Source organism: Pteronotus mesoamericanus, unplaced genomic scaffold (genome assembly GCF_021234165.1).
Source record: "Pteronotus mesoamericanus isolate MK-2021 breed Mesoamerican mustached bat unplaced genomic scaffold, CSHL_Meso_final contig_130, whole genome shotgun sequence".
NCBI classification, from domain to species: domain Eukaryota; kingdom Metazoa; phylum Chordata; class Mammalia; order Chiroptera; family Mormoopidae; genus Pteronotus; species Pteronotus mesoamericanus.
This window is the reverse complement of record NW_026555060.1, coordinates 16,880,128-16,904,563: the sequence shown is the minus strand read 5'-3', so window position 1 is coordinate 16,904,563 and position 24,436 is coordinate 16,880,128. Positions and strand designations below refer to the sequence as shown.

The window sequence follows — 24,436 nt, the reverse complement described above, 5'->3', positions numbered from 1 at the left end:
TAAAATAGTTTACAGGTTGAATGCAAACCTGTAAACTACAGGTTGTAGTTAAGAAGATTCAATTTCACCTTTATTCTTTCAGGATCCGCTAAAGATAATCTCAGTACTGAGTATTTAACATTTGTTTGCAACATAGAGAAACACAATCAAGAAAGAAGAACAAAGAATCCACCTTGTAAGTCATCAAAGTGCTTTATTTTGTAAAGCCCGGCTCACGACTGGAGTGTATTGTTAGCACTAGGAGATACAAGGCAAACTTCCTCACTCTGTCCAAATAGTTTATCAACAGAAGTGAATGAGACTGTTACAAACAAAAATAAAGCATTTTGTAAACTTCTAAAAGCATACACAGATTGGCCATAAAGGAAATAGTTACTCAAATAATGTATGTGTACCTTAACCTTACTTCAGGGTCTCACTTACGTAGTCTTGGGTCAAAGAAACTACAGTATAACTTCAGAACACTCAAAGTGACTGGATTCCAGAATGAATAGTGGGGGACAAAAACCAAGTCACAGTCTCAATGAATTTAAATGCATTAAATACGTATTTGGACAACCATGTCATAGTGGTGGTAACATCATCTGCTGAGGATAACAGATCTATGTGAAGTCAATAGGTAACAGGAGGATGGTGTTGCTGCAGGGATCCGAAGACACTGATTCACTATTACCTTGTGTTTTCTGAAGTAAACCCACATACAATGGGCATAATTACAGTCTTGGTAAGCCCTGAAGTAAAGTTACTGAAAGAGGCAGTATGGCAGGGGGTATTTGTTGAGTTATAAGTAATTATTGAAAGGTGGTTTTTTTTTTCCTTTTCTCAAACTGCCTACAAAAATCGTCTCATGTTTTAAACAAAGAATTTCAAAGGCACAGCTTTAGCACAGTGTATAAGTTGATAACCTATTCTAAGCAAGTCTAATGTTTTAAGCTTGACGCCTTTCAGAAAATGCTGGAAGTTGGTAAATACATGATTGATGTTGGAAATTTATAACTTGATTAAACACATCAGCACAGTTTAGGGCAATGAACTTACATAACCAGATTTGGGTTAAGCATTAAAAAAAAATCATTAGGTTCATAAATGTACATTTGGAAGAAACAAAAACAATTCTTTTCCTTTAATTGTAAAAGATTGCCTACCATGTACTTTGAGTAAAACATTCACCCCAAAATATGACTGCAGGTTACACTTCAAAATATGACAAACATTAGTTCACCTACACTGTAAAATGACTTTACATGTAAACTTCAAAAATCACATGCTGTACATTAAATTTTTAGATTCAAAAATATCCCTGTTTTCCTAATAATGTAAACAGTAATATCGAGGGTTTCAGTTAAAGGGATAATTCATAACAAAATACCACCGTTTAAACAATGGTCAAACATAAACATCTTATAATTCAGATTTGTAATCAGAACAGGAGAATTGAGAGTTCTAATGCTTTGCTCACATTCCCACCATGGGAGATGTAGATACCATTGCCCCAAACTATGCACTTTTCAGGTAAGCTTTATTTTTATTTTGTAGCATTAATTCTTATGTTGCAAAATAAGTGTAACAGTGAAGAAGCTCCAGGCAAGAAAAGAGAAGTAAGCAGTTTTCCTGGATGTATTTACTGAGGTGAAAATGTACAAATAGAATCACTAGGGGATCAGCTTCTTGCTGGAGGAGGGGCATTTGTCCTGGGACATCAGAAGTCCTGACACTGTGCAGAGGCAAAACCCTGCACCAGGACCCGCAGGAGACGCCAGCACTCCTCTGTCCAGTGCCAGGGGCTTGGGGTACAACGATTAAGGAGTGTCAGCGTGCGTGGTGGGAGCGTAACATTCATGGTTAAGTTTTTTCTTTTAATCACCATCATTATTATTATCATCATTATTATTATCTTCATTATTATTATGAATACTGTCTCACATATTTCAACTCCAAAAAGTAAACTGATCTACAGTTTATCGTGTGATGCCAACATGGTTGGTCTGACATGCATTTCCTTTTTCCCCTCCCCCCTGCATATGCTCATTCATTCATTCATCCATTCACTTGTCCACAGCTGGAATCAGAGGGTTGTTGCCCAAACACACTCTGACTGAAGCTGATCGGTATTCATTAATTAATTAATTTTGAAGATATACACACACAAAACACACACACACACATGTCAGAAATAGCTAGAATGATGCTGGGAAATATCAGGTAGCTGTTAAAGCGAGTAGCCCCCAAATCAGTCATCTTGGCCTAAAGATGTAAACGAGGAGGTGTGCTTCACTGAGTTTGGTTTTCATCTTTTCTACACCGAAGTCACCTCTGTCCTTCCCATGCTCATGTCCCTCTGAGATTATGCAGGAGGTTACGTCAAGATGTGGCCAATAAAGTCCAAAAAGCGCTTTGAATACTGTTCTGGGTTCACGGTCGAGATCTCCGCACCAGCCTGGGTCGTATTAAAGGAGAGAAATATCGATATAATTACTACTCAGTATCTACAGCAATTTCTGATCGCAGCTTCCTATAAAGCTAATAATTTTCAAATCTGTGCAGGTTCTGCCCTTAAAACTCAAAATATCTTCAATAGTGTGTCTAAATAATCAAGGTTGTTAGGAATCTGTGTGTGAAAATGAGGCAGACTGGCAGGAACAACAGATGCTATTATCACATACACTGTGATTGCTGTGACTTAAAAGGAATCAAACTAGCTATGTTTGGGGTGTTCCTGCCTAACAGCGGAATCTCTTCGGCCTATATTCATAAGCCATAGTGACAATACTTTTGTTTCTTGAGACAGCAGATTATAGATACCTTGAGAATGGTGTAAACATCAACATTTGGCTATAGGAAAACTCTGATGACAACGATGTAAGGATTGTGTTCATTTTTCTGGACAATGTAAGCAGTTGAACGCTCTACAACAAGGGTGGCAGCAGCAACAGTAGGTTCTATGTCAGCTGCCCTGGCTCCTTCCCAGCACCATGACCAGGAGAGGCACAGCCCTGCTGACTGCATCTCTCCCAGGGAGCAGGGGCTGGCTTCCCTCAAACACATGGCACAGGGATGCCATTGTTCCCCTTCACAGAGACCTGCTTGGAGCAGGGATGCTGGGCCCCTTGCAATGGCTGGGTGGGGAGTTTCCTATTTCGAGAGGCAAGCAGACTCATGGTAGTTACTGGCCAGTTTCCTGAGCAGTGAGGGGGAAGAACAGAGTTTTACTAAGTCACCAGGTGCTATTTTTAAGACACCCATGCACAATGGGGAGCGTCATTTCCACGTCTGACCTGGGTTGCTGGGATTGCCAGAGGAGCCCAGGCCTTGAAGGCAGAGAATGGTTCCCAGCAACAGCTCAGCATAGCATTCCTTTAGTAAGAGAAATGTTTCATTCTTGGAACTGCACATGATTTTTAGGCCACGAGGTATATTATGGGGCTGAGTTGGTGACTTACAGGGGATGCGAAAATGGAGCCATGGTTGCTGTGGTACATTTCCAATTCCATATGGAATTGAACATTAGAGCAGATTTGGGAAGGGATGGGAACGAACACAGAACACTCCCCAATGTTCTACCTGTTCCTCTCATGTATCCCCCCAACAAAACACAATCAGCATGGCATTAGGACCCCCTCTTTTGGTTGGGGGAACTGGAGCTCCAAAATGTTTCTTCAAGGTCACACAGGGAAAGGTGAAATAGGGTTTCCAACCCTGATCTTATTTAGTGCACCTGGTGGATCCATAACAGCATAATGGATCCCAACAACTTGGGAGCTGCAACCAGGCAGTGGGGTTCACTGGTGGGGCAGGGGGCTGGGCTAGGGCCGGAGACGCAATCCCACCTCTGCCATTTCATAGTGCTGTGACTAAGTGGAAGGGACTTGCCGAAAGCCTAGGCAGCGGGGGAGAGCAGCATGAGCATGGGCATTTGCTGGCTCTGAATCTTGCACTCAGATCTCCTGCAAGAAACAGTAGCCACTGATGGGCTTTGATAATCAGAGTGGAAAGGAGCAGCCTGGAGGACTCAAGGGCCCAGGCGCAGAGAAAGAAACAAAACAAAGATACTTACGCCATGTTTAACAGTTTTTGCAGCATGGGCAGCTTTCTTTTTTGCATCATAGTGAGTCAGAATGTCAATAATTGCCATGAAGTACACCTCTTTCCTAGGTGAGTCTGTAAAGGAATGAGACCAAACTGGGACACAAATGGTAACACCTGGAAAGCTGCTGCGGGAGGAGGAGGTGCTGGAAGGTGAGGGGGTCAGTCGGGTGGAGGTGGTAGGAGCTCAAGCACAAAGGCAGCAGAGGCTTTCAAAAGGTCCCTATAGCTCCTGCACACCCCTATTAAACAGCCTAACTCTCTGTATCCGATTCCCTCTCAATTTAAAAAGTAAAAAATAAGAACACAACCCCATGATAACAACAGTGGATGGCGAAAGGTGAGATTGAGTCTATTTTTTTTTTTTTTGTTAATCTGCATTTTCTTTAATGATTGTATATTGCTTTGGTGTAAAGAAACATTCTATTTTTAAAATAATCTGTAAAACAAGTAGACGCAATTCTACTACTTAATCCTTTTCTACCATTATATGCTAATTCCTAATTAGATGCTAGTTGTTAGTTCTCATTGGACCTCGTATCAGAACTAGATAAAGGCATGTTTCACATACAACTTCTGTCTTCTACATATTTCCACAAATATGATGCTATTTCAGTTATAAAGACTAAGCAAAGTACATTTGACTGTACCTAATTTCTGTGTTAAGGAAACACTTTTGGTGAGCAAAATAAAAATACAACTTAAACTCACTTGGCTGGTATGCTATATGAGATTTCTTTTTTTCAATGATGAATCATAATTTTTATTACTCAAAAAGAGGCTTGCTTTTATCGTATCTCTGAAGTATTGTTTTCTTCATGTATACGTAGCTATGGTAGAATGTAGTATTTCTTCAAATATGCAATTTCACAGGCACTGAGGATTAAGAGTGGGGCCTGTGGGCTCCACTCTAGAAAAGAGGGCCACAGGCCTCCTAATGGGGTGAGGGGAGCAGAGGACAGACACAGCAGCAAATCAGAGATTCTTCCCCCACACCCCGGGCTGGCTTCTGAGCTTCTGAGCAGGAAAGGGCCGGACGAGGTGAGCTGTCCGCCCTACAGGTATCCTTGTGAGGTCTGGAGTGGACCACATATGTACCTAACTCAGGAGAGATTTGTGACACTTTAGGTTCACATGGAAGAGAAATAGTTCAGAATAAAAATATTTTAAAACATTTCTTATATATGTTGTCTACATTTATTTAAGTTCATGTATATGTGTTTTATACATAATAGTTTGTGATCTCACTCTGTTCCTTCAACATTGTGAAATTCAAGGACCTCATCGCAGTACACTTTCTAAAACCAGAGATTACAGTTACCTTTAACATACTCTTATGCCCAAATCAATTTATTGGGGCTCTGGAGAACAAAGTTTGCAGGGCAGCATAATTTTTAACTGGGGTTATAATTACTGGCAGATAATGCATAAATCAAACCACTTCATAGGTGAAAGGAGCTGATAGTAATTGAGCTTACTTTCATGGCATTTAATTCCATAAACATCAATGTTTGGATCGAACTCCCCTGGAGCCAAGGGCGGGGAGCTGTTGAGCGTGTTTCCAGGACTGTCTGGAGGGGTTCCCACGGGGTGGGCACCATCGCTTTCCCCCTCCTCTTCCCCGTCATTCTCTTCACACTCCACTTCTTCCTGTTCGGCTCTCTCCACGTCGTGGATTCCCACCAGCAGGCTATAGTCCATGAGCTTTAACTGGGCAAGAAACTGGAGGGTGGGAGGTGACAGGGTCAGTTATGGCTTAAACAAAACGTGGATTTAAAGAAAACAAGCTCAGGAAAATGTACATGGGGAAGCTGTGAGTGAAGGAACGGGAGAATGGAGAGGAGGGTCTCCCTGAGGCGGCCAGGAGCCTTGTCCATGTGAGCTCAAAGTCCCGTGCAGTTTCTCTGGCCAAAAATGTAGGCTTGCACTTCGGCTGGCTCAGAGCTGGTATTATTCTCCCAGAAATGCCACGCTGGATGCTGAGAGGCATGGATTTATCACATCTAGATTGGATTATGCCAAAGAGCAGAGAGCATGACTGGCAAAAAAAGACACTGAAGGAGCTAAGAGAACATTTCTCCCAGCAATTAACATGGCTAATAAGAAAAACCAGGGACCTCCCAAGTAGTTTCCAGCAGAGTCTCTCAAAACAGTTTGTGAAAGCACTTTGTAATTCAGCATGCTCCACAGAGGAGATTATGCTGTCCATCACAAATAAGTAAAAGCCCAAATGTCCCAATCAACCAGCAAAGGCCTGTGTCAATGCTCTGAAGAGTAACGTAGTCCTTCTGTCCTGCTCTGGTGGGTTTCTTTCTGATGGTAGCAGCGAGACCAGAGATACTGCAGGTGGTTCGCTCTCCATGAGGCAGTGCAGGCCCAGGCTCCTGTTCCCGCCATGGCTAAAAAGTATTGTGGGGATAGACTCAGCTCTGGGGTTTGGCTACTCCTGCCTGCCAAGTTCTTTTTCGACTTTTCATGTCATGATTTTTCTTCTCTTTTTCAGTAGATGTATCCAGAAACACGACCTTAAGCATAATGTACTAATTGATCAGTTACAATGTAGATAGTAATATTGATGGCAAAATGTGGCAGCCCATCTGCTAGTTAAACTAAAGGACTCCCTAATCCACAGCTGGTTGGCTCTGCCCAGGGTCCAACTCTGCTTTGACCCTGGGCTTGTGGTCAGAGAAGGTGTCTGACCCTGACTTCTTGAAGGATTTTGGCACCATCGTTGCTCAGTGATGCAGCACAGCTGATGAGCCTTGGGGGCTACTCTGATAGAATTTAAGAAATGAGCTTCTTTACACAAAGGGCAATCTATGAAACTACAGGCCTTGAAGTTCTGGCTGAAATGAAATGAAATCAATGTGTGGAGATGTGCAGAGCTGAAAGAGAAGCCATACTCTTTTTAAAGACAAGAAGATCTCACACTCCAGCTATTTCCTAATGCTTTCAGCTGTCACCAGCCCAAAAACCTCCTTCTGCCTGGCTACCCTTTCCTCAGCTCCTATTTCTTCGTCTTCCCACTGGGGTCAGGCTTAATTTTCCCCATTTGTTTTGAGCTCAGGAAAAAGAAATCACAAATCTTTAAGCAAGGTAGGAGAAACCTAATACTTAAAAATACAAGCGAATCATTTATTTAAAAAGTGTATGGAATGGCCAACAGGTACATGAAAAAGTGCTCAACATCACTAATGATCAGGAAAAATAGCAATCAAAACCACAATGAGGTATCATCTCACACCTGCTACAATGGCTATTATCAAAAAGATAAGAAATAACAAGTGTTGGCAAGGACATGGAGAAAAGGGAACCTTGTGCACTACTGGTGTGGTTGTAAATTGATACAGCCACTATGGAAAACAATAGGCAGGGTCCTCAAAAAAATTAAAAATAGAACTACCATATCATCAAGCAATCCTATTTTTGGGTGTACATCCAAAAGAAATGGAACCATTTTCTATCAGCATCCCTGTGCTCACTGCAGCATTGTTCCCAAAAGCCAAGACAGAGGAACAAATCTAAGTGTCCACTGATGGATGAATGGACAAGGAAGTTGTGGGATATATATATATATATATATATATATATATATATATATATATATAAAATGGAATATTATTAAGCCTTTAAAAAAAGGAAATTCAGTAGTCAGGTATTGCATGTTTTAAAAATCCTTGTGGCACAGAGGTTGAAGTTGCTGATCTAATATGTAACATGGTGACCATAGTTGACAACACCGTACTGTGTAATTGAGATTTGCTAAGAGAGTAGGACTTAAATGTTCTTACATTCACACCAAAAGGTAAACATGTGACATGATGGATGCTCTAATTTACTTAACTCAATGGGGGCAATCCTTTCACAATGGATACATACATCAAACCATCATGTTCTACATTTTAAATCTCTCACAATTTTATTTGTCGATTATAACCAAATAAAACTGTGGAAAAATATAACGGTGCTACTTATTCTAAAAAACAACAACAACAAAAAAACCAGAGTGCTCATTCTCAAGCCTTGAGTCAGTTTTCTGAACCATTGCTCCTCCCATGGCTTTCCCCAAACTCCACCATTAAAGTCATCTCAAAACCAACTGGCCTCTTCTACTTCCCTCAGCCAGCTTTCTCTTCTAGCAGTCAGAGACTGCTCAGGCTCCCATATTATTCTGGAAGCCGCTGGGCTTCAGGGAACATCTGGCCAGGAACGTGTTTGTGCAGATGACCTGCCATATCTTGAGAGAATAATAATACCATAAAGTCCTTCCTTTACCAACACAGAGCCAGACACCTGGTCAGACACCAACTCAGTTATTCATTCTCCTCCCCACAGGCCCATGATGTGGAAGAGAACTAAGAGACAGCAGTACAAAAACAGCTGGCCTGGCATGAGGTAGGCATTTGATCCCCATGAGAGAGAGCAAATAGACTCAGACAGATTAAAAGAACTTGCCCAAGGTTCAAAGCTAAGAAAGAAGTAGTGGATTTAGGATCCCATGTTCAAAGCTCATCCTCTTTATACTATATTTGCTGCTTCTGGAAGCTGTATTCAGGCAGCTTTTCCCAAATCTTGTTTTTTACAACACTGGTAGGGAAATAATGAGTTAAACAAATCAAATGATTTCTGAGGAGGAGGATCTCCCCAAGTTAGTAAGTACTGTGGATTTTCAAGAGGGGTATCACGAGCAGCATGTCTCATACCAATGTAATCATGGAACCTGCTTTCCCCTCTTCAGAACAGCCTGTGAGCTTATGTTTCAGGAACAAAAGACACTAGGAAATACTGCATTAGAAATACAGTCATAGCCTCTAACGCTCAGGAGGTATGACGGGCAGAATGCTCAGTAGTGGCCCCACTTTTGCCCCATCTGTTGTTCTAGGCTCCCAGCAGGCTGTGCCTGAGCCTGAGCTCAGCCTCTGGGCTCCAAGGGAACAGGGCCAGTGCCTTCTTTGTCTCATCCATTGCCCCCTATCAGGCCTAGCACAGTGCCTGCTTGACCCCCTTATCAGGGTCTTTCTCTGGCCCGCTTCCATTCCCCTCCCCCACTGTCTCCAGAGGTCCAGGCACACCTGCAGGCACATCAATTGCCAGGTGACAGACAACACCTTCCCCCGGAGTGTGCACGGTGGGTGGGCGTGTGGCCAGGCCGGATCTTGCTCAGCTTGTATGGTGGCAAGGCAAAGGTCCCCTTCTCCCCATCTCTGCTCCTCTGGGCCTTTGGAAGGTCCATGGGAAGAGGGAAAGACTGGGTGGTGCCCTAAATTCCCCCTCCACCCTTCTGGAAAGGGAACAGCTTTTCAAAATGCAAGTTTGATCTTAGTATGCCCTGCTTAAAACCTTTCAATGATGTCCCATTTCTCACAGGGCAGAAACAAACTCTAACATGGCCCAGGGGACCTGGCTGGTTTGGCCCCATCACCTCTTGGGCTGCCCTGAACTCTGTTCTCGCCTGCCCCCAGTTACCTCCCACTAAACCTTCCAATCTCAGTAACAGGGTTAGGGAACTTACTTGCTCAGGAAGCCTTTCCTGACCTGCCCAGGACACATCCCAAAGCTTGGGCTTGAAGAGCACTGCACATTTTCCCCCCAATCATTTGGCTTAGCTGCACATTCATCTTGTTAGGTTACTTGAGTGATTTCTGTCCTTCTCCAACACAGCAGCCCCTGAGGGCAGGGGCTCTGGCTGTTCCTTCCTCACCGCACTCCTGACTCCCAGGAAGTGACGGGAGATACTCAGTATTTATTGAACAAGTGAATGAGGGGTCTGCTGCTTCTTCCTTTGTCCTCTTTAACGCTCCCAAATTTCTCCTAACCTCTTTCTCCACAAAATAACCATGCCAACCAAATAAAAACAAAGAACAAAACAGCAACGAAAGCCCTTTATTTGAGAATCTAAGTGGCAGCACCTATCAGAAGCAAAAGTAGATCACTTGCCATTTATCTGTGCTCTGCAGAACAGAATCTCTGTTTCACGTGTATGTCCACTGTTTGACATTCAGACACTTGACTTTCAAGTGTGTTTTATGCACAAAGGTAAGGGGCTTCCTGTAATTAACCTGCCAAGGCTCAGATGGGGAAGGGATGCCAAGTGGGGCCGGACTGGGACACTGCGTGGGGAGGTGTCCAGGCCCACACCTGCCCTCTGTACCTGTGCCGCTCATGAGGTCAGGCAGGTCCTGAGCTCCCTTCCTGGGCCTCTTACTTGTGGTGAGACCACTGCTGAGGCTCCTCTCCCAGTAAGGAAACAATTGTATTCAAACAAGTGAAGTTAGCTCCCAGTGCCCACTAAACCATCAGTAAAGTGAAAAATGCATCTCTAGGTAAGAAGCGGTGTGGCATTCCCAGCAAGATCAGGGAAACCAGCTGCAGGCCTACATGGGTATGATGCAAGTTTTCAAGTCTGTTAAGTCGAAGACAGAAAGGGTGCAGACAAAGGGCTTTGGTGTATACGTTTTGCTGAGGAGGATGACTCATTAATTCTTCTTTAATTACAGTATTAGGTATTCTTAAAAATAAAACCAAAGAGTATAGATTTTGGAGTCAGATAGGAAATTAAATCTTATTTCTCTCATTTACTAGCTCTGTGCCTTGATAATGAATTCACCTCTCAGAGCCTCAGTTATTCTAACTGTAAAATAAGACAATACCATCCAACTCACAGGGGTGTGGACAGGATTAAAAATAGGCAATGTAGCTGAGACAATGAAACATGCAACAATGGAAGCTGTTACTGTAACTGCCCATGTTCTCATCGTTATGGTAGAAGGGCTTTTTTCATCAAGTATGCAATTTAAACCATAAGTTAGGTGGGTCATCGTGTGGAAGTGCCCATTGATTCACTAGCTCTTACCTTAGCAGACCTTATTTTAAATATGTTCTGAAGTACAGTGAAATGAAATGTGGCAATAAATATGATATCCTTGTTAGAAAAAAATTCTTGTTAGGTACTGAAAAGCTATTGTGGACTGGCAGGTGATGGTTTCAGAGGAGAGAAAGCGGTCAAGGGCTCTACTGCTGAGGTCTGCCTGCACCATTAGGAACTTAATACATATTTGCTCAGTTCCTGTTCATCCCTTTCAGCTTCTGCCTCAAATTTATTGATTTTTTTAAAAGTACATGATTTCAAATCATGAATATTTTTAAATCTTTTAATATTTAGGTCCCCTGCTTATCCTCTTTTCTGATTTCTTAATAATTATCTAAAGATCTTTGACCAGCCTCTTTTTCCCTCAGAATATCCCATCTAATCTGATTCCTTCATAATTAATTCCTTATTATGCCACATCTTTGAGCTAGTATCTTCCTCAAGATCTTTATGAGCCCTGTCACAAACTCTTCTAGACAACTAAGTGGCAAAAGAGCTATTAATAAACTCTCCTTCACAACAGATTTAGATTAACTTTATTTGCTAACTTTATTAACACATTTGCTCTACAGAATTACCCCAACACATCTGTGACATTGAATTAAAATTCCAACTGGCCTTATTTAAGAGTTTTATTTTATCACTTGTTAAATTCTCCTCTGAATCATTTATCAGAAAACAAAGTCTCAACAGTGCTCGAAAACATTTTTCATTTGCATTTTATGTCAGAGAAGTTTAGGAGTATGGCCTCAAATCCCAAGCTGATTTTAGTAGCTTTGTGTCTTTCAGCAAATTACATAGTGTCTCTGGACTCATCTCACCCATATACTGGGATCATAATAGCACTCACCCTCAAGGAGTTGTTACAAGAATGAAAAGAGATAACGACTGCATGGGAAGGACTTAGGCTCTCTATGCCCTGTAATCGTTGGCTGCCACCCTTTCCCTCCCACCCATTGCCAAGGTTGTGGAGCCATAAATGTGAGAGTTGGGAGCCCGGGGATAGGGGCAACCCCAGACACCAGAGGGAGAGCACCGTTTTGCACTGTGCGACATTTGGGTCCCAGTGGGAGCCAAGGAGAGGAGAGACTGGCTTTGGCTCTCCACCATCATGATCAGGATTGACAACAACCAGGCCTCAAGGAAAAAGTGATTTTTACTCTCGATGCAGCACTTTCTTTTGGAGAAAAAGACTCATATATATTTAGTTATGTGCAAAGCTATCTCAACTAAATTACTTTTCATGGCATATTAATAGAATAGGATTTCAAGTGCAGAAAAAAAGAAGCCAGATTCTCCAATGACAATTCTTTTTTCTACAAAACTAGATTATTGAGCTTTAGTATACTCATCTTTTACTTTAAGCAGCAAGTAAAAACCAAACAACCCCAATCCCAGCCCCCCGCCCCCAAAAAACTGTACTCCAACTAACAGGTCAGTCAGCTAACACAGAAAACAAGGAACTGATGAAAAAACAAAGCTAGATTAAATTCTAGCTTCATTGTCAAGATCAGATGTCAAACTACTTCACCATAATTACTTGCTTAAAAATTTAATGATGCTTCAGCATGAATTTAAAAACTAAAGACACTGTTATCAGCCATTGAGAATTTTTTTAAATGAAAGAATGCTTTATACCCTGCCTATATTTCAACAAAACTGTTAAGTGTGAGAGCCATGTATGGGATTAAACTACCCAAATCCTCTAATCAACAACATTATTAGAAACAACAAAAGGACTAAGAGGATCCTTATGTAATTCAACCGTAAATCTGAACTGCTTCAGTTACATTATTTCTGGAGTCTAAATATCATATACTGATATATAGCCAATGAGAAAAAAGATGACAACTTTTTGGCAGATCATAGACAACCCTAAGGGCTCTTTACCGTACATAATTGCTAAACCAACATTATTCTGAGGATCAAAGATTTGCTGATTAATGAAAAAAAATCCAAGAGTGCACGTCTACCTACTGCACTTAGTTATCAGTTAGATCAAGTTGACCGCAAAGGAAAGAGGAAATGCTTAATTAATATGAATTTTAATAATAACCACTGACAATTGAGGAAAAATAACTGCTTATTAATGAAAGACTAGAGAAAAAATGTTATAAAATGAAAATACTTTTGTCTACTTTTTTTTTAAAAGTAGACATTTGTATCTTTCACAAATCACCAGTATTTAGGTTCTAAAAGGAGCATATACACCATGTAGGTTAAAATAATGTAAATTTTAAAAATTAAAATATTTATGACCTAAAAATAATTTAACACTAACGTGGTCAGTCTGGGTGTCTTGCAATTAAAGGGCTGTTAGAAGATGAAAAAGGAACCTGCAATGCTGCTTCTGCCCTTGTGGGGAATGCAATCTAATGCACAACATTCATTCTGTGGCTCAACTCATTTCAAATGGTTTTGTTTAACAACAGGAAAAAGAACATCTTTCCACAAAGCCTGTAAGTAGCAAATCTGTACTAGTAAGAGGGCAACTGTATTTCAGAGTAGAAAAAAAGTACACAAGTATATACACATACATATGACTAGAAGTTAACAGCTCAGAAAAACAAAGCAACTGCTTTGTAACCCATTTCAAGGAAGTAACTTTTTTCCTGAATTTATTTCTAAAATAATTATATGAGGAAGTCCAATGGGAGAACTTCAATGCCTTTACAATAAACAAAAGGAAAGGAAAATGTATATTTTTAATTCTTTAAACAATGCTTAAAAAGAAAACTCCTTCGTTATAGGCTTAAAGCCCATTTACGCAGAGCATTTTATTTTTCACAACCATCCCCCATGATCCTAGGGTCCAAACTGCCTGTGTGCTATTCCTACAATGTGTGTGGCTGGCTTATGGGGCCTAATGATGTTAGTTTCATAGAGGCTGATGAAAATATTAAGCATTAAGTGACTGGGGTGGTGTTTACTAGCACTGATATGTCTTTTTCATGAAGAAAACCCCAAATTCGAATGGTTTCTAAAGACTTGTTTTTGAAATGCTCTGCTGCCTGACAGAATACCCCAGCCCTGGTGGCTGTGGGCAGTCAGCCTGAATGGGCTGTAACTAAAGCCAGCCTATCCCCACCAGCACAGGCTATCGCCACCAACAAAGAATACGGGCACCGGAGGGTGAAGATACCAGCAGAAGTCAGCAGGCACTTTCTTTGGTTTGTCACCTAAAGGAGAGAGCTGCTGAACCAGTACACTTCTTTTTAAAACCATATCACATATAATTTACACTTGTTTATATATGATTTTGATAATTGTACAATATATATTTTTGCCTTGGTTGCACATTTAGATGGGTGGTTTAAAAAGCTCCTAAAAACCAACAGTGTTGACACTTATACAATGGGGATATCCGTTACATTGATTTTTCTTACCTCAACATCCTTTTTCAGTTTTTCCAGGAACACCTTTTTGTTGTTGTCATCAATATAAATCTTTTGGCCCTCATTAATGAAATCATTATCCTTTAAAGTTGGCAGTTCTTTGGCCTAAAACAAAGGGGCAAAAGAATGAGAAAGAAGCTTGAATGAAACCTAGAGAACACCTACGCCTCTAATCCTGGAGATTAAGTTCCTTCCCTTAGAAATTGAGATTGCCTCATTCACTGAAGGGGTTTTACCCAAGGCAAAAATGTGAGGTGGCTGGAGTACCGCAAGGGGGCACCAGTGAGCTACAACCACTGGAAGCATTCCCACTAGGAATGGAGGGCGAGACACACACCTAAGGCTTTGTAACAAGATTCTATTGTTTTCTTAGTAATGAACATGACTACTTTCTTAGATTCACTTTCTTAGAAGAAGTCATCTAAATATAGAATTTATATTCTTGGAATTGTCAGGAACCCTCAATTTTCTTACTGGTACAACCCAACTCCACATCCCCCACACTTTTTTGGGTAAGCTTTGCTGGGGTCATGTTACAAATAACATGTTATCATGTCTCAGAAAAGTACCATCCATAATCATATCTAATTTCTGAATTGGGGAAAACATGAAGCCAGAGGCTAGCCATCTGCCCTTCCAAGCCTGCCTGCTCACCACCCTACCAATAAGGAAATTGTTTTCATTCGTACCATGTCGAAGGAAAATGTTTTCTTTTAACATAAAACATATTCAAATGAGGAGTCCTACCCTTTAAAACAAGAGGGTGGTGAGCTGGCAACGAAACTGTACTTAAGTTAACCAACACAAAATAACGGGCAACTATTAAAACATGGGTCACAAGCAGAAAAAAAACTCTAGCTTGTGCGATAGGATAATATAGGCATATGATTTTAAAGTAATGTGGACTCTACTTAACTTTGTGTAACCTGTATTCTGAGAGAGTTTAACACCATTCAAAACTCCTTCCTCCTGCTTTCAGCTAACCTAAGCTTACGTCTTCCAGTTGAAAAGGATCCAACATAATATATTCTTTCTTAGTATACTAATGAATGCCTCAATGATTCTCCTTTCTATAAGTATGAACTAAATGAAAAAAAAATCCCAGAAAAGAACATATTCTCCTTCTGGTCCCCATCCCCTTATCCAGAGCAGTAAAAGGAAAACCACTGGGCACAACTACCATCTTTCAAATACCTGAACTGCTCACTTATCCCCTATTTTATAAGGTACACACATGTATGTAAACTACTCACATCTATGTGTACACACACATATATGCACATGTATTATGTAGACTCAAATTGGTAGCTTTGCTACTCATTTTAAGATTAAGAAGATTTGAATAGTTTTGCAATTTTGAATTTGACATAACTACTGCCAAATTTTTAATTATCCTTACAAAGTAGGTATAGTGAAGCTCAGAAATCCAAAGATTCAATTCAATAAGCAATTACTGAATGACTATCATGTACAAGAATGCAAACATGAACAAGTCAACATTTTTAGTTGAAAGGAGTTTGTAATCTACTATGAAAGACATGAAAGCAAGTTGGCTGGAAAGGACAGCACGGGCACCTGAAATGTACAGAAAAATGATGCAAGTCTTGGTGGGGCAGAGAAGACTGATCTACTTGCAAACACTTTTATGCCAAGTCCTAGAGTCTTGAGGAAATAAAAATGCAACGCCATTCTCCACAAGATCAAGAGAGGGGCTTGGTAGACTAACTCCCTAAGTTTGTTGTTAATAATTTTAAAATAAAGTAATACATGCAAGAGAAAACTCTGAATGTAAAGATAACACATTAATGTTAAATGTTTGAGTCAATCACACTGGACCCTTAGTTCTTCTTCCACTAGAACTATAAACACAATGAGGTTTCACTGTGAAGAAAATGCAGGGATCTGAAGTTGAAGCATATTCAAGGGGCAACGAGCCCTGCCAAAAACACAAAACTGGAAGTGCCTTAGAAGAAGGAGTTAAAGCCAGATTTACTCACAAAAACACAGATGGAGAATTGTGATTCTTCAAGTAGTCAACTTGAACATTTCTATGTTTTGGTGGGGGTGTGAGGGATAGTTGTTAAGGATTAAGATATCTGCCTTAAGTCCACGGCTCATTTTAAATGTGTACGAAAAGAAGGGGAGAGGAAGTGTGTGTGTGTGTGTGTGTGTGTGTGTGTGTGTGTGTGTGTGAAATGACCCCTTAGATATGTGTTTGTAATAGCAGTCACAATAATGAAGATGAATGCCACTTCATGTTCACCCAGCAGAATTACCTCACGTGGCAGGCAAAGCATAATCCTATCTCATAAAACTCTGGACACCCTGTACCATATTACTAAGCTTCCTTGTGAATTTCACAGGCACTAGGGAAGTATTTAGTTGGACCAGGCTTAGAAAGAGCAACTAGATTGGCTAAAAGACTTAAGGGCTTATACTATTGAAAGGCTCAGGGGGCAAAGGCAGATCCTTGGCAGGGCAACCGCTAGAGGAATCTAACGTTGGTCTAAAAACACCTCCCCGCAGTGTCTGTGGGATGGCAGAGTGCATAGGAGCACCAGGAGTCTGGAAACCTAAGTCCTGAGGTTCCAATCCTGGTTCCACCTGTTACTTGCCAGGAACCAAGGCCGGGTTTCTGGACCCCTTCAGGCTGTTGCCTTATGAATGGGGAAAACATCCCCACTTCCCCTATACACACCACAACTGCAGCCATAGGTCCCATGCTAATAAGCGCTTATGTACATCAATTTATTTAAGTGCTTCATCTCACTCTTTGCAGCAACCTCGACTATTATTTTTTATTTTAAATCTATTTTTATTGTATTTTTCCCATTACCATTTATCCCCCCATATTCTCTCATCTCCATCCAACCCCTCCCCACTCCAATCACCACACTGCTGTCCATGTCCATGAGTTCTTTCTCTGTTCTTTTTTCCTTGATCCCTCCACCCCTCCCACACCCCTCTCCTTACACCAAGCTGTCAACCTGCACTCTCTCTAAGAGTCTGTCCCTATTTGCTTGTTAGTTAAGTTTGTTTATTAGATTCCACATGTGTCTTTCTCTGACTGGCTTGATTCACTTAGCATAATGTTTTCCAGGTCCATCCATTCTGTCACAAAGGGTAAAATTTTCTTCTTTTTTTTACAGCAGACTAGTATTCCATTGTGTAAATGAATCATAGCGATTCTTGAGCTCATTTTACAAGGAAACTAAGTTTAGACAGGTTTTGCAACTTCACTCAGGTCTCTCAGCCTGGAAGGTGAGCCTGCTAAGCCAGTTCTCAGACTGAGATGGGAACCCAGGATGCCTGACTCTCAGTCACTTGGCTAAGGTGGGGCTGTTCTGAGAATGTGATCATGTGTGAAAAATGTGTGGAAAATGTAAATAGCAAGCAGCACTTGTTATCACCACCGCCGTCGCCACCTCAGTAAGCATTCAATAAACTGTGTGGACCTAAAACTGATATTAAAGATTTAGCATGCATGTAACATTTTCTCTAGGAAAAAAGTTTAAATCGGCGATGCTTTTTCTACTAAGAACTAGCTGACAAAGATACAATGGCCTGATGATGACTTACCCTCCAGAAAATCTTACTGCTTACTTTCAAAAAAAATTTCAAGTTATCTTTCTGATAATGAACATTTATACTAAAAGTGCACCATTTATTAAAAAAGAGATGAAAACTATTATGTTATGAATTAATGAACTTAAATCCTCAGTGTCACGCTGCCCACAAAGGCGATGTCTGCAGGGCAGCCCAGAAACCACTGTGGGCAGCGACGGCTTTCACCCTTTGCTTTGCAACAGTGGGTTATTTCCACGTGGGATGGGTTTTGAAAGCCTTGAAGTCATTGGGTCAGGTTCTTTAATGGGTGTCTTTCATACCCTTTCTTGTTCAGTACAGAACCAGCCAGAGGGTGGAGGAAACCACCAGAGCTGACATCAGCTCTGAAGACATTAGCTCAGAAACACTTCTTAACTGTGGACTCTCTAAGGCTGGCATCCAGCCACCCATCAGCAATCTTTCTAAAGTCGGAGCAGGTTACATCTTTATTTATTTGCTCTGAGTTACATTCTCCTGCCAGTTCCAAGTAGATTGGGAGCCTCCAAGTGTGACTGGGGACTTGCAGGACCATACAGGTACTTGCTGGTAGGTGATTGCCAAGGAGGACAAGGCATGGGAGGCACCTGCTGCGCTATCTCCCAAAGCCCGCCAAGCCCTGGGCTGCTAGGAGCTGCTCCCAAACCCTGGCTGGCTGAGTGAGGCTGTGTGGGTCAGTGTAGCCCAAGTTTAATGAGACAAAGTTATTTTCCATTTTGCATGAGGTCATTTGACTGGGGTGGGTTGGGCCCCAAGTGGCATTTGTCTCTACTAATGTGACATGGAAAAGCACAAACACAACTAAAAGCATAAGCAGAGAGATACCATTCCCCCTGCAATTTAGGTATCCTGCTTCCACTACTGGGATAAAATTAGCAGATGAATACCCCTCACACTTTCCTGCTGGGCACTGCCAAACCCCTGGTCGCTCAAGCAAGGTCCACATTTCCATTAGGACACAGAGTGAAGCCTGAGGTTATGAGCACAGACTGGATCCAGCCACTGGGGTTGTATCTCAGCTCCTCCAATTACTAGCTGTGTAACTTTGAGCAAGTTACTTAACCTCTTAGTCGCCTCATCTTTAATTGCAGATTAGCAAACAGCACTGTTGTGCGGATTACATAAATTCATATATATAAAAAACTTAGAGCAACACTTGCAAATGGAGGGCTATTCTTGTTATTTGCTTGTCATGGTCTCAAGTAAGGCTGGTAATATGTTTAGAGCATGTTTAAAATTTCCTTTGTTTTCAGGTTTTATTGTTAGTCACAAACATCTTACATGAATTTTCTACACTTTGCCTTTATACTTTGAAGACACTTCCTTTACCTGCAGCAAACAAACTTAGCATACACAAGGGCAAGGTTATTATTTCATTTCACTGCATCAGACATGGGAACAGAAGGTACCTGAGGTGCATTAAAGGCAACACTGGCCAAAGGCTCGTATTCCCCTGCCTTGTCTGCTCCAGCTCCATACCTTGCTCTTCGAACCTCCGCGGCCCACCTCAAAAGCTGTCCCTAATCGGAAAACCTCACTGAAAAACCCTTAGGGAAACCCAAATGGGAATAAAATGTTGCTATATGATAATAAAAATTGCATAAATTAACTTCTAAGAGCAATAAAGTATCTAAATTTGTCTTATTAATATGGAATAAAAGTTAGTAATTTTAAATATATGGCCAAAGACAGAAATTTGCTGACTCTTGTCTTACCTTAATTTTCTATGGGTTAGTTTACCTCAGTGAGCACATCATACAAGTACATAATTTAGTGAAAGCTATTTTGCTGACCTAAAGCAAAAATTCACTAACTGAAATCTTGTAGCCAGAAAACATTAACCAAAACTACACAGTAATAAGCTCATTTGAAACATTTAACTTGCTATCAGGTGTAAAAAGAATACCGTTTCATTATAACATTTTTCTCCCTTTTTGTAACTATATCATTAGGTAAAAAGTTTTTGGTTTCTTTTTTTTTTAGTTGTTCAAATACACTTGTCTCCATTTTCCCGCCACCACTTTCTCCTGCCCCATCTACCCCCACCTCCCACCCTCCCTCCTTCCCCACTTTGACAAGTGCTGGAAGCAACCTAAGTGCCCATCAGTAAACGAATGGATTAAAAAACTATGGTACATTTACACAATGTAATACTATGCAGCAGAAAGAGCTACTACCCTCTGCAACAGCATGGATGGAACTGGAAAGCACTATGCAAAGTAAAATAAGCCAGGGGGTGAAAGACAAATATAGATATGATCTCACCTATAAATGGAACCTAATCAACAAAACAAACAAGCAAGGAAAAAATACCCAGCAACATTGAAAGAAAAAACAAACCAACAGTAACGTGAGGGAAGGAGGGAGAGGGGTAACTGGGGAAAAAGGGGGGAAGGGTCAAATCAAGGGACATGTATAAAAGACCCATGGACGAAGTTTTTGGTTTCTTTTATAGCACAATATTATAGGCTGTCCCTCAGCAAGTCTATATTCTTCAATTGCAAGTCTACATTCTTCGATAGTGAATGTGTGTGTATGTTTTTAGCCTGGATGGAAACCTCAGCAGGAAGATAAAATGTACTTCTGTCACACTTGAGTATTTAATGCCAACAGCATTTTGGTACCAGAAGGTTTCAATGCAAAGGATAATACATTGCATAGTACTCTGTGATTAAAGGACTTGCATTTCAGAAAGAAATGACTTTTTCCCCCAATGTGTTCATTTGGCAACCCATTTAAAAGAAGTCTAATTGTAAGCCCTGACGTCAAAGATTGCTGCCTGGGGTCCCTTTTATGGGCCATATTGTGACACTAGGAGCTGGATACACAACATAAAAAAATATGTACTAATTATTGTCTCATGTTAGGAAGTGCTTATGTTCCTGATTTACTTGTTTGTACAAGCTCACCTAAATGAAAATAAACTCACAAAAAATACTAAGCCCTCTTTCACCAAGCTTGCCAAAAAAACTTCATAAAAGTCAGTCAGTGGGGCTGAAAATATACCCCAGAAATATTTCTGTAAGGGAGAGAATTTTAGGTAATCCTGACACTGGAGCTAGGATAAAGATAATTTGATTGAATATATGTGGTATCAATTTTGGGGTAATAGGAGACGTTAGAGACTTATAATAAAATCAGTTCTGCTTCTCAAATGTATCCAAGCCACAAATTTGATACATGAAAAGGCAAATTAGTGACTATGGGTAATGTTCACACAGAAATAGCAAAGATAACAGGTGTTTTCTCACAAAAGTACATATAACAATCCTCCTTAACAACATAAGCAGAAAGTCTATACTAGTTCATGGCTTGAGAAATGATCAAACAGTTGTGTATACATCTGTGACCAGCATCTGAATGTGAAAGTTTTTATTTTGAATCCGTGTTTATGTGTAAATGTAGAAAGGCAATATGCCCCAAAATACTTGTGACAATACCTCAACATACTTGTGAAACAGTGCTACAATTAAGAAGCACAAAACTGGGTAAGCCCTATCATAATTTTACAATTTGGAATTGTTAAGAAGTCAGAACCCAGCTGCTGGTTATTTATTTTCCCTAAAATTTTCACACTAGAATTTAAAAAGTGATATGCATTTCTTTTCTAATATTGTCGTATTTTTCAGAACATAATGGCCCTTCCCTAAGTAGCGCTGTCAAACGTGACGGCTAGGTGCTCCTCCACAAGCTATGATAAAACAGTTACACTGCAAACAAAATCTATGAAATAGGTTTGTTACAATCTGACCAGAAGATTCTTCTGCATGAATATCAATGGTGATAATCAGAAAAATGTCAAAGTCTAGAAACTTAAGATGTTTGCTGAGTCCTATAGTTTCTTGCTTAATACTAACTTAGTGAACATCATAGTTTTATTATTTTAACAATTATACACCTGCAGCAGCTTGGCTTAAATTCAGGCCACATACTAAATTTTGGAAGTCTTCTCTCCATTCCCAGTCTTTCTGGAACCAACTGAGTTAAGAGCTGTTAGCTTAAAAAAAAATCTCATATCTAATAGCACTGCTCCATGTATGCTTGGGATTCCCTAAGTCGAGTTCATTACAGTGGAACAAATTAATGTAAGGCAACTGAGGTTTTATACACCACCACCACCACCACCACAAGCCAGACTGCCTTGAGGAGTTTAACACTATCATCCAGAAGATGCTCACAAGTCATTGCATGTGATCTTTCTTTTTCACACATCGTTTTTACCAGCTGGGGAAATTCCAAATGAACTCAATCTTAAAGACTCCCCCAGAATAACGCCCATAGTTTACATCATAGGGGTTGTAAAGCTTGCTCAGACATCTGCTGACACAATATGATGGTTCAGAACATTTTTTTTCCATTAATAACAGCGATTGCCTTAACCTATACCTAAAACAGACAGAACTTTTGTGATTGCCAAGTGCAGGACTTTCCAAAGTCAAGACTGCAGTTGAAATGCACCTCTCGAGGAGGGGAAAGTTTCATTTGAAACAAGAGATTCTTAAAAACACTAAAGCATGAGAACCAATGATACAATAAAATTCTTCAATTTTACTAATGAGGACAAAGTGAAATGATTTATCCCTGAACCCCAAACTTCCATTAAAGGCAGAGCAGGGACAGGGATTTGGCATCCCTAACACTATGTTTGGTGCCTTTCTCCCAAAGTCCCTTTTTATAAAATTTCTGGGCCATGAAGCAGATGTTACCAGTGCCTTTGGCTTAAGGTTTGAGAAACAGGTCCTGGTTCTGCTCTGAAGAGAAATGTTTCCCTGAATTTTGGGTGTTTGGATAGGTGTTCCTAACAGAGGCCAGCAAACAGAAAGAAATTCTACAGGTTAAAGCATCAGCTGATTTAGGGCCTAAAAACCTTGACAATCTCTTTTTAACTGATCATCCACGAACAGTGGAAAAGGAAGCACTTTTTAACTGATAGCCAAAGAAAGATTCCCAGAAGGACACAGGGCTATGCTTTTGTACTGCAGGCTCCGAGCCTGCCCTCTTTGTTATGTAACCTTTAACTGCAGCCCGAAGAACCACATAGAGGCAGTAATTAATTATAATGTGTAACAATCTAAAGATCACAAAAGAAATGCTGAAAATGGCTTTAGGAAAACATTTTTCAATGTGAGGGTGGTTATTAATGATTAATTCTCCTGAAACTTCAGTGAGTAATAGGTAAAATGTCAGAGATGGTGACAGTTACTTAATTGCTAGTGCAATTCCCAATGCTTAAGAATTGACAAGGCGGCTTGTTGTAGCCCCTTATCAAAGTGTCAACAATGATTATTGCCAATAGAGTTACACCAATGCCAATTGCAGGGCAGCTGTTTTCTTTCAAATAGGTTCCAGGGAGAAGGTTATATGTTAAAAAGAATATCCTTATTGTGTGACCCTATGACTCCATTACACAGGCTTTACTTTACCTAATAAAATCAGACATGAGTTTTGAGAAGAACTGTACAGAACGATGAAGAAAATGCATATTTGTATGAATCCCCAGGATTCTCTCTCGAGAACATGAGCTTTTTAAAGAGTCAGATCAAATCCTTCAGAAATCAAGTGAGTCCAGTTATGTTTTCTTTTACTTCCCTGGATTCCCTGCTGAGTAGCTTGCTTTCTGGCAGCATGCTAAGACTGTCATTTGGTAAAAAGCAGTCTGCTCAGCTATAATTACTAATTTGATGTCACACTGGAATTGCAGCGCAGCTGTGAAAAGATCGACCACCAGGGAGATTCGCATTTCTCTGTCTCATTTAGAGGAGGCTAAACTGCTGGAGCCATGAATGGAAGATGCCCTTCCATTAAAAAGGAAAGAATTAAAGAATAAAACAAGTCATAGCAGCTGTCAGAATTTGACAACGGTTTTAAAAAAAATGAAAGGACTGTTCTGTTCTTTTTAAAAAAATCTAAGACATCCATACACGAATGTCCTGATACTTGTTGCCATGATAGTGATCCCATTATTGTTGGAATATAACTTCTTTATTGCCTCAGTTCCATCTTCATTATTATGCTAATATAAATCATACTAATTACGTGTCAAGCTGAAATAGAAGGGATGGGACTTGTCTGCACCTATATCACTAAATATTCAAAATGGCAGTTTTAAAACTTGTCACCAACAAGTTAAAAGTATGGGAAATTAAAAGTTATAATGAGTCAAATGAAAGAAAAAACAAAGAATTCAGATTATTTACTAAGCTATGTCAATGGAGATTTTCTATGAAAATTGTTCTTTGCACCAGGACAATCATTTTGAAGAGAATATCATTACACAATGAGAACAATGGACATGATATTCTTGCAAACCACTTGGCCTCATTTATAAAAGGCTAACATGTAGGAAACAAATATGTTTAGCCTTCTTTAAATATTTCTAACCAGATGAAACAGTGATAAACATAGTTTTATGCTTTTTATTAAACATAGTTAATGTATTTATAGAAATACATTAACTAATCATGGAGAGAAAACCTGAAAATTGGGA

General features: G+C 40.3%; 1 protein-coding gene across 1 annotated transcript in view; it reads right to left on the bottom strand.

Annotated features, from left to right (window-relative positions):
• Positions 1–211: 211 nt before the first annotated feature.
• Positions 212–24,436, bottom strand: part of PIP4K2A (phosphatidylinositol-5-phosphate 4-kinase type 2 alpha) — a 156,495-nt gene continuing 132,270 nt past the window's right edge. Inside the window, exons 7-10 of the mRNA XM_054592749.1 lie at positions 14,338–14,451; positions 5,562–5,805; positions 4,055–4,158; positions 212–2,437 (exon numbers count right to left, since the gene is read on the bottom strand). Of these exons, the coding sequence (XP_054448724.1) occupies positions 2,357–2,437; positions 4,055–4,158; positions 5,562–5,805; positions 14,338–14,451 (543 nt within the window). The 3' untranslated portion in view covers positions 212–2,356. The remainder of the gene's footprint in view (positions 2,438–4,054; positions 4,159–5,561; positions 5,806–14,337; positions 14,452–24,436) is intronic.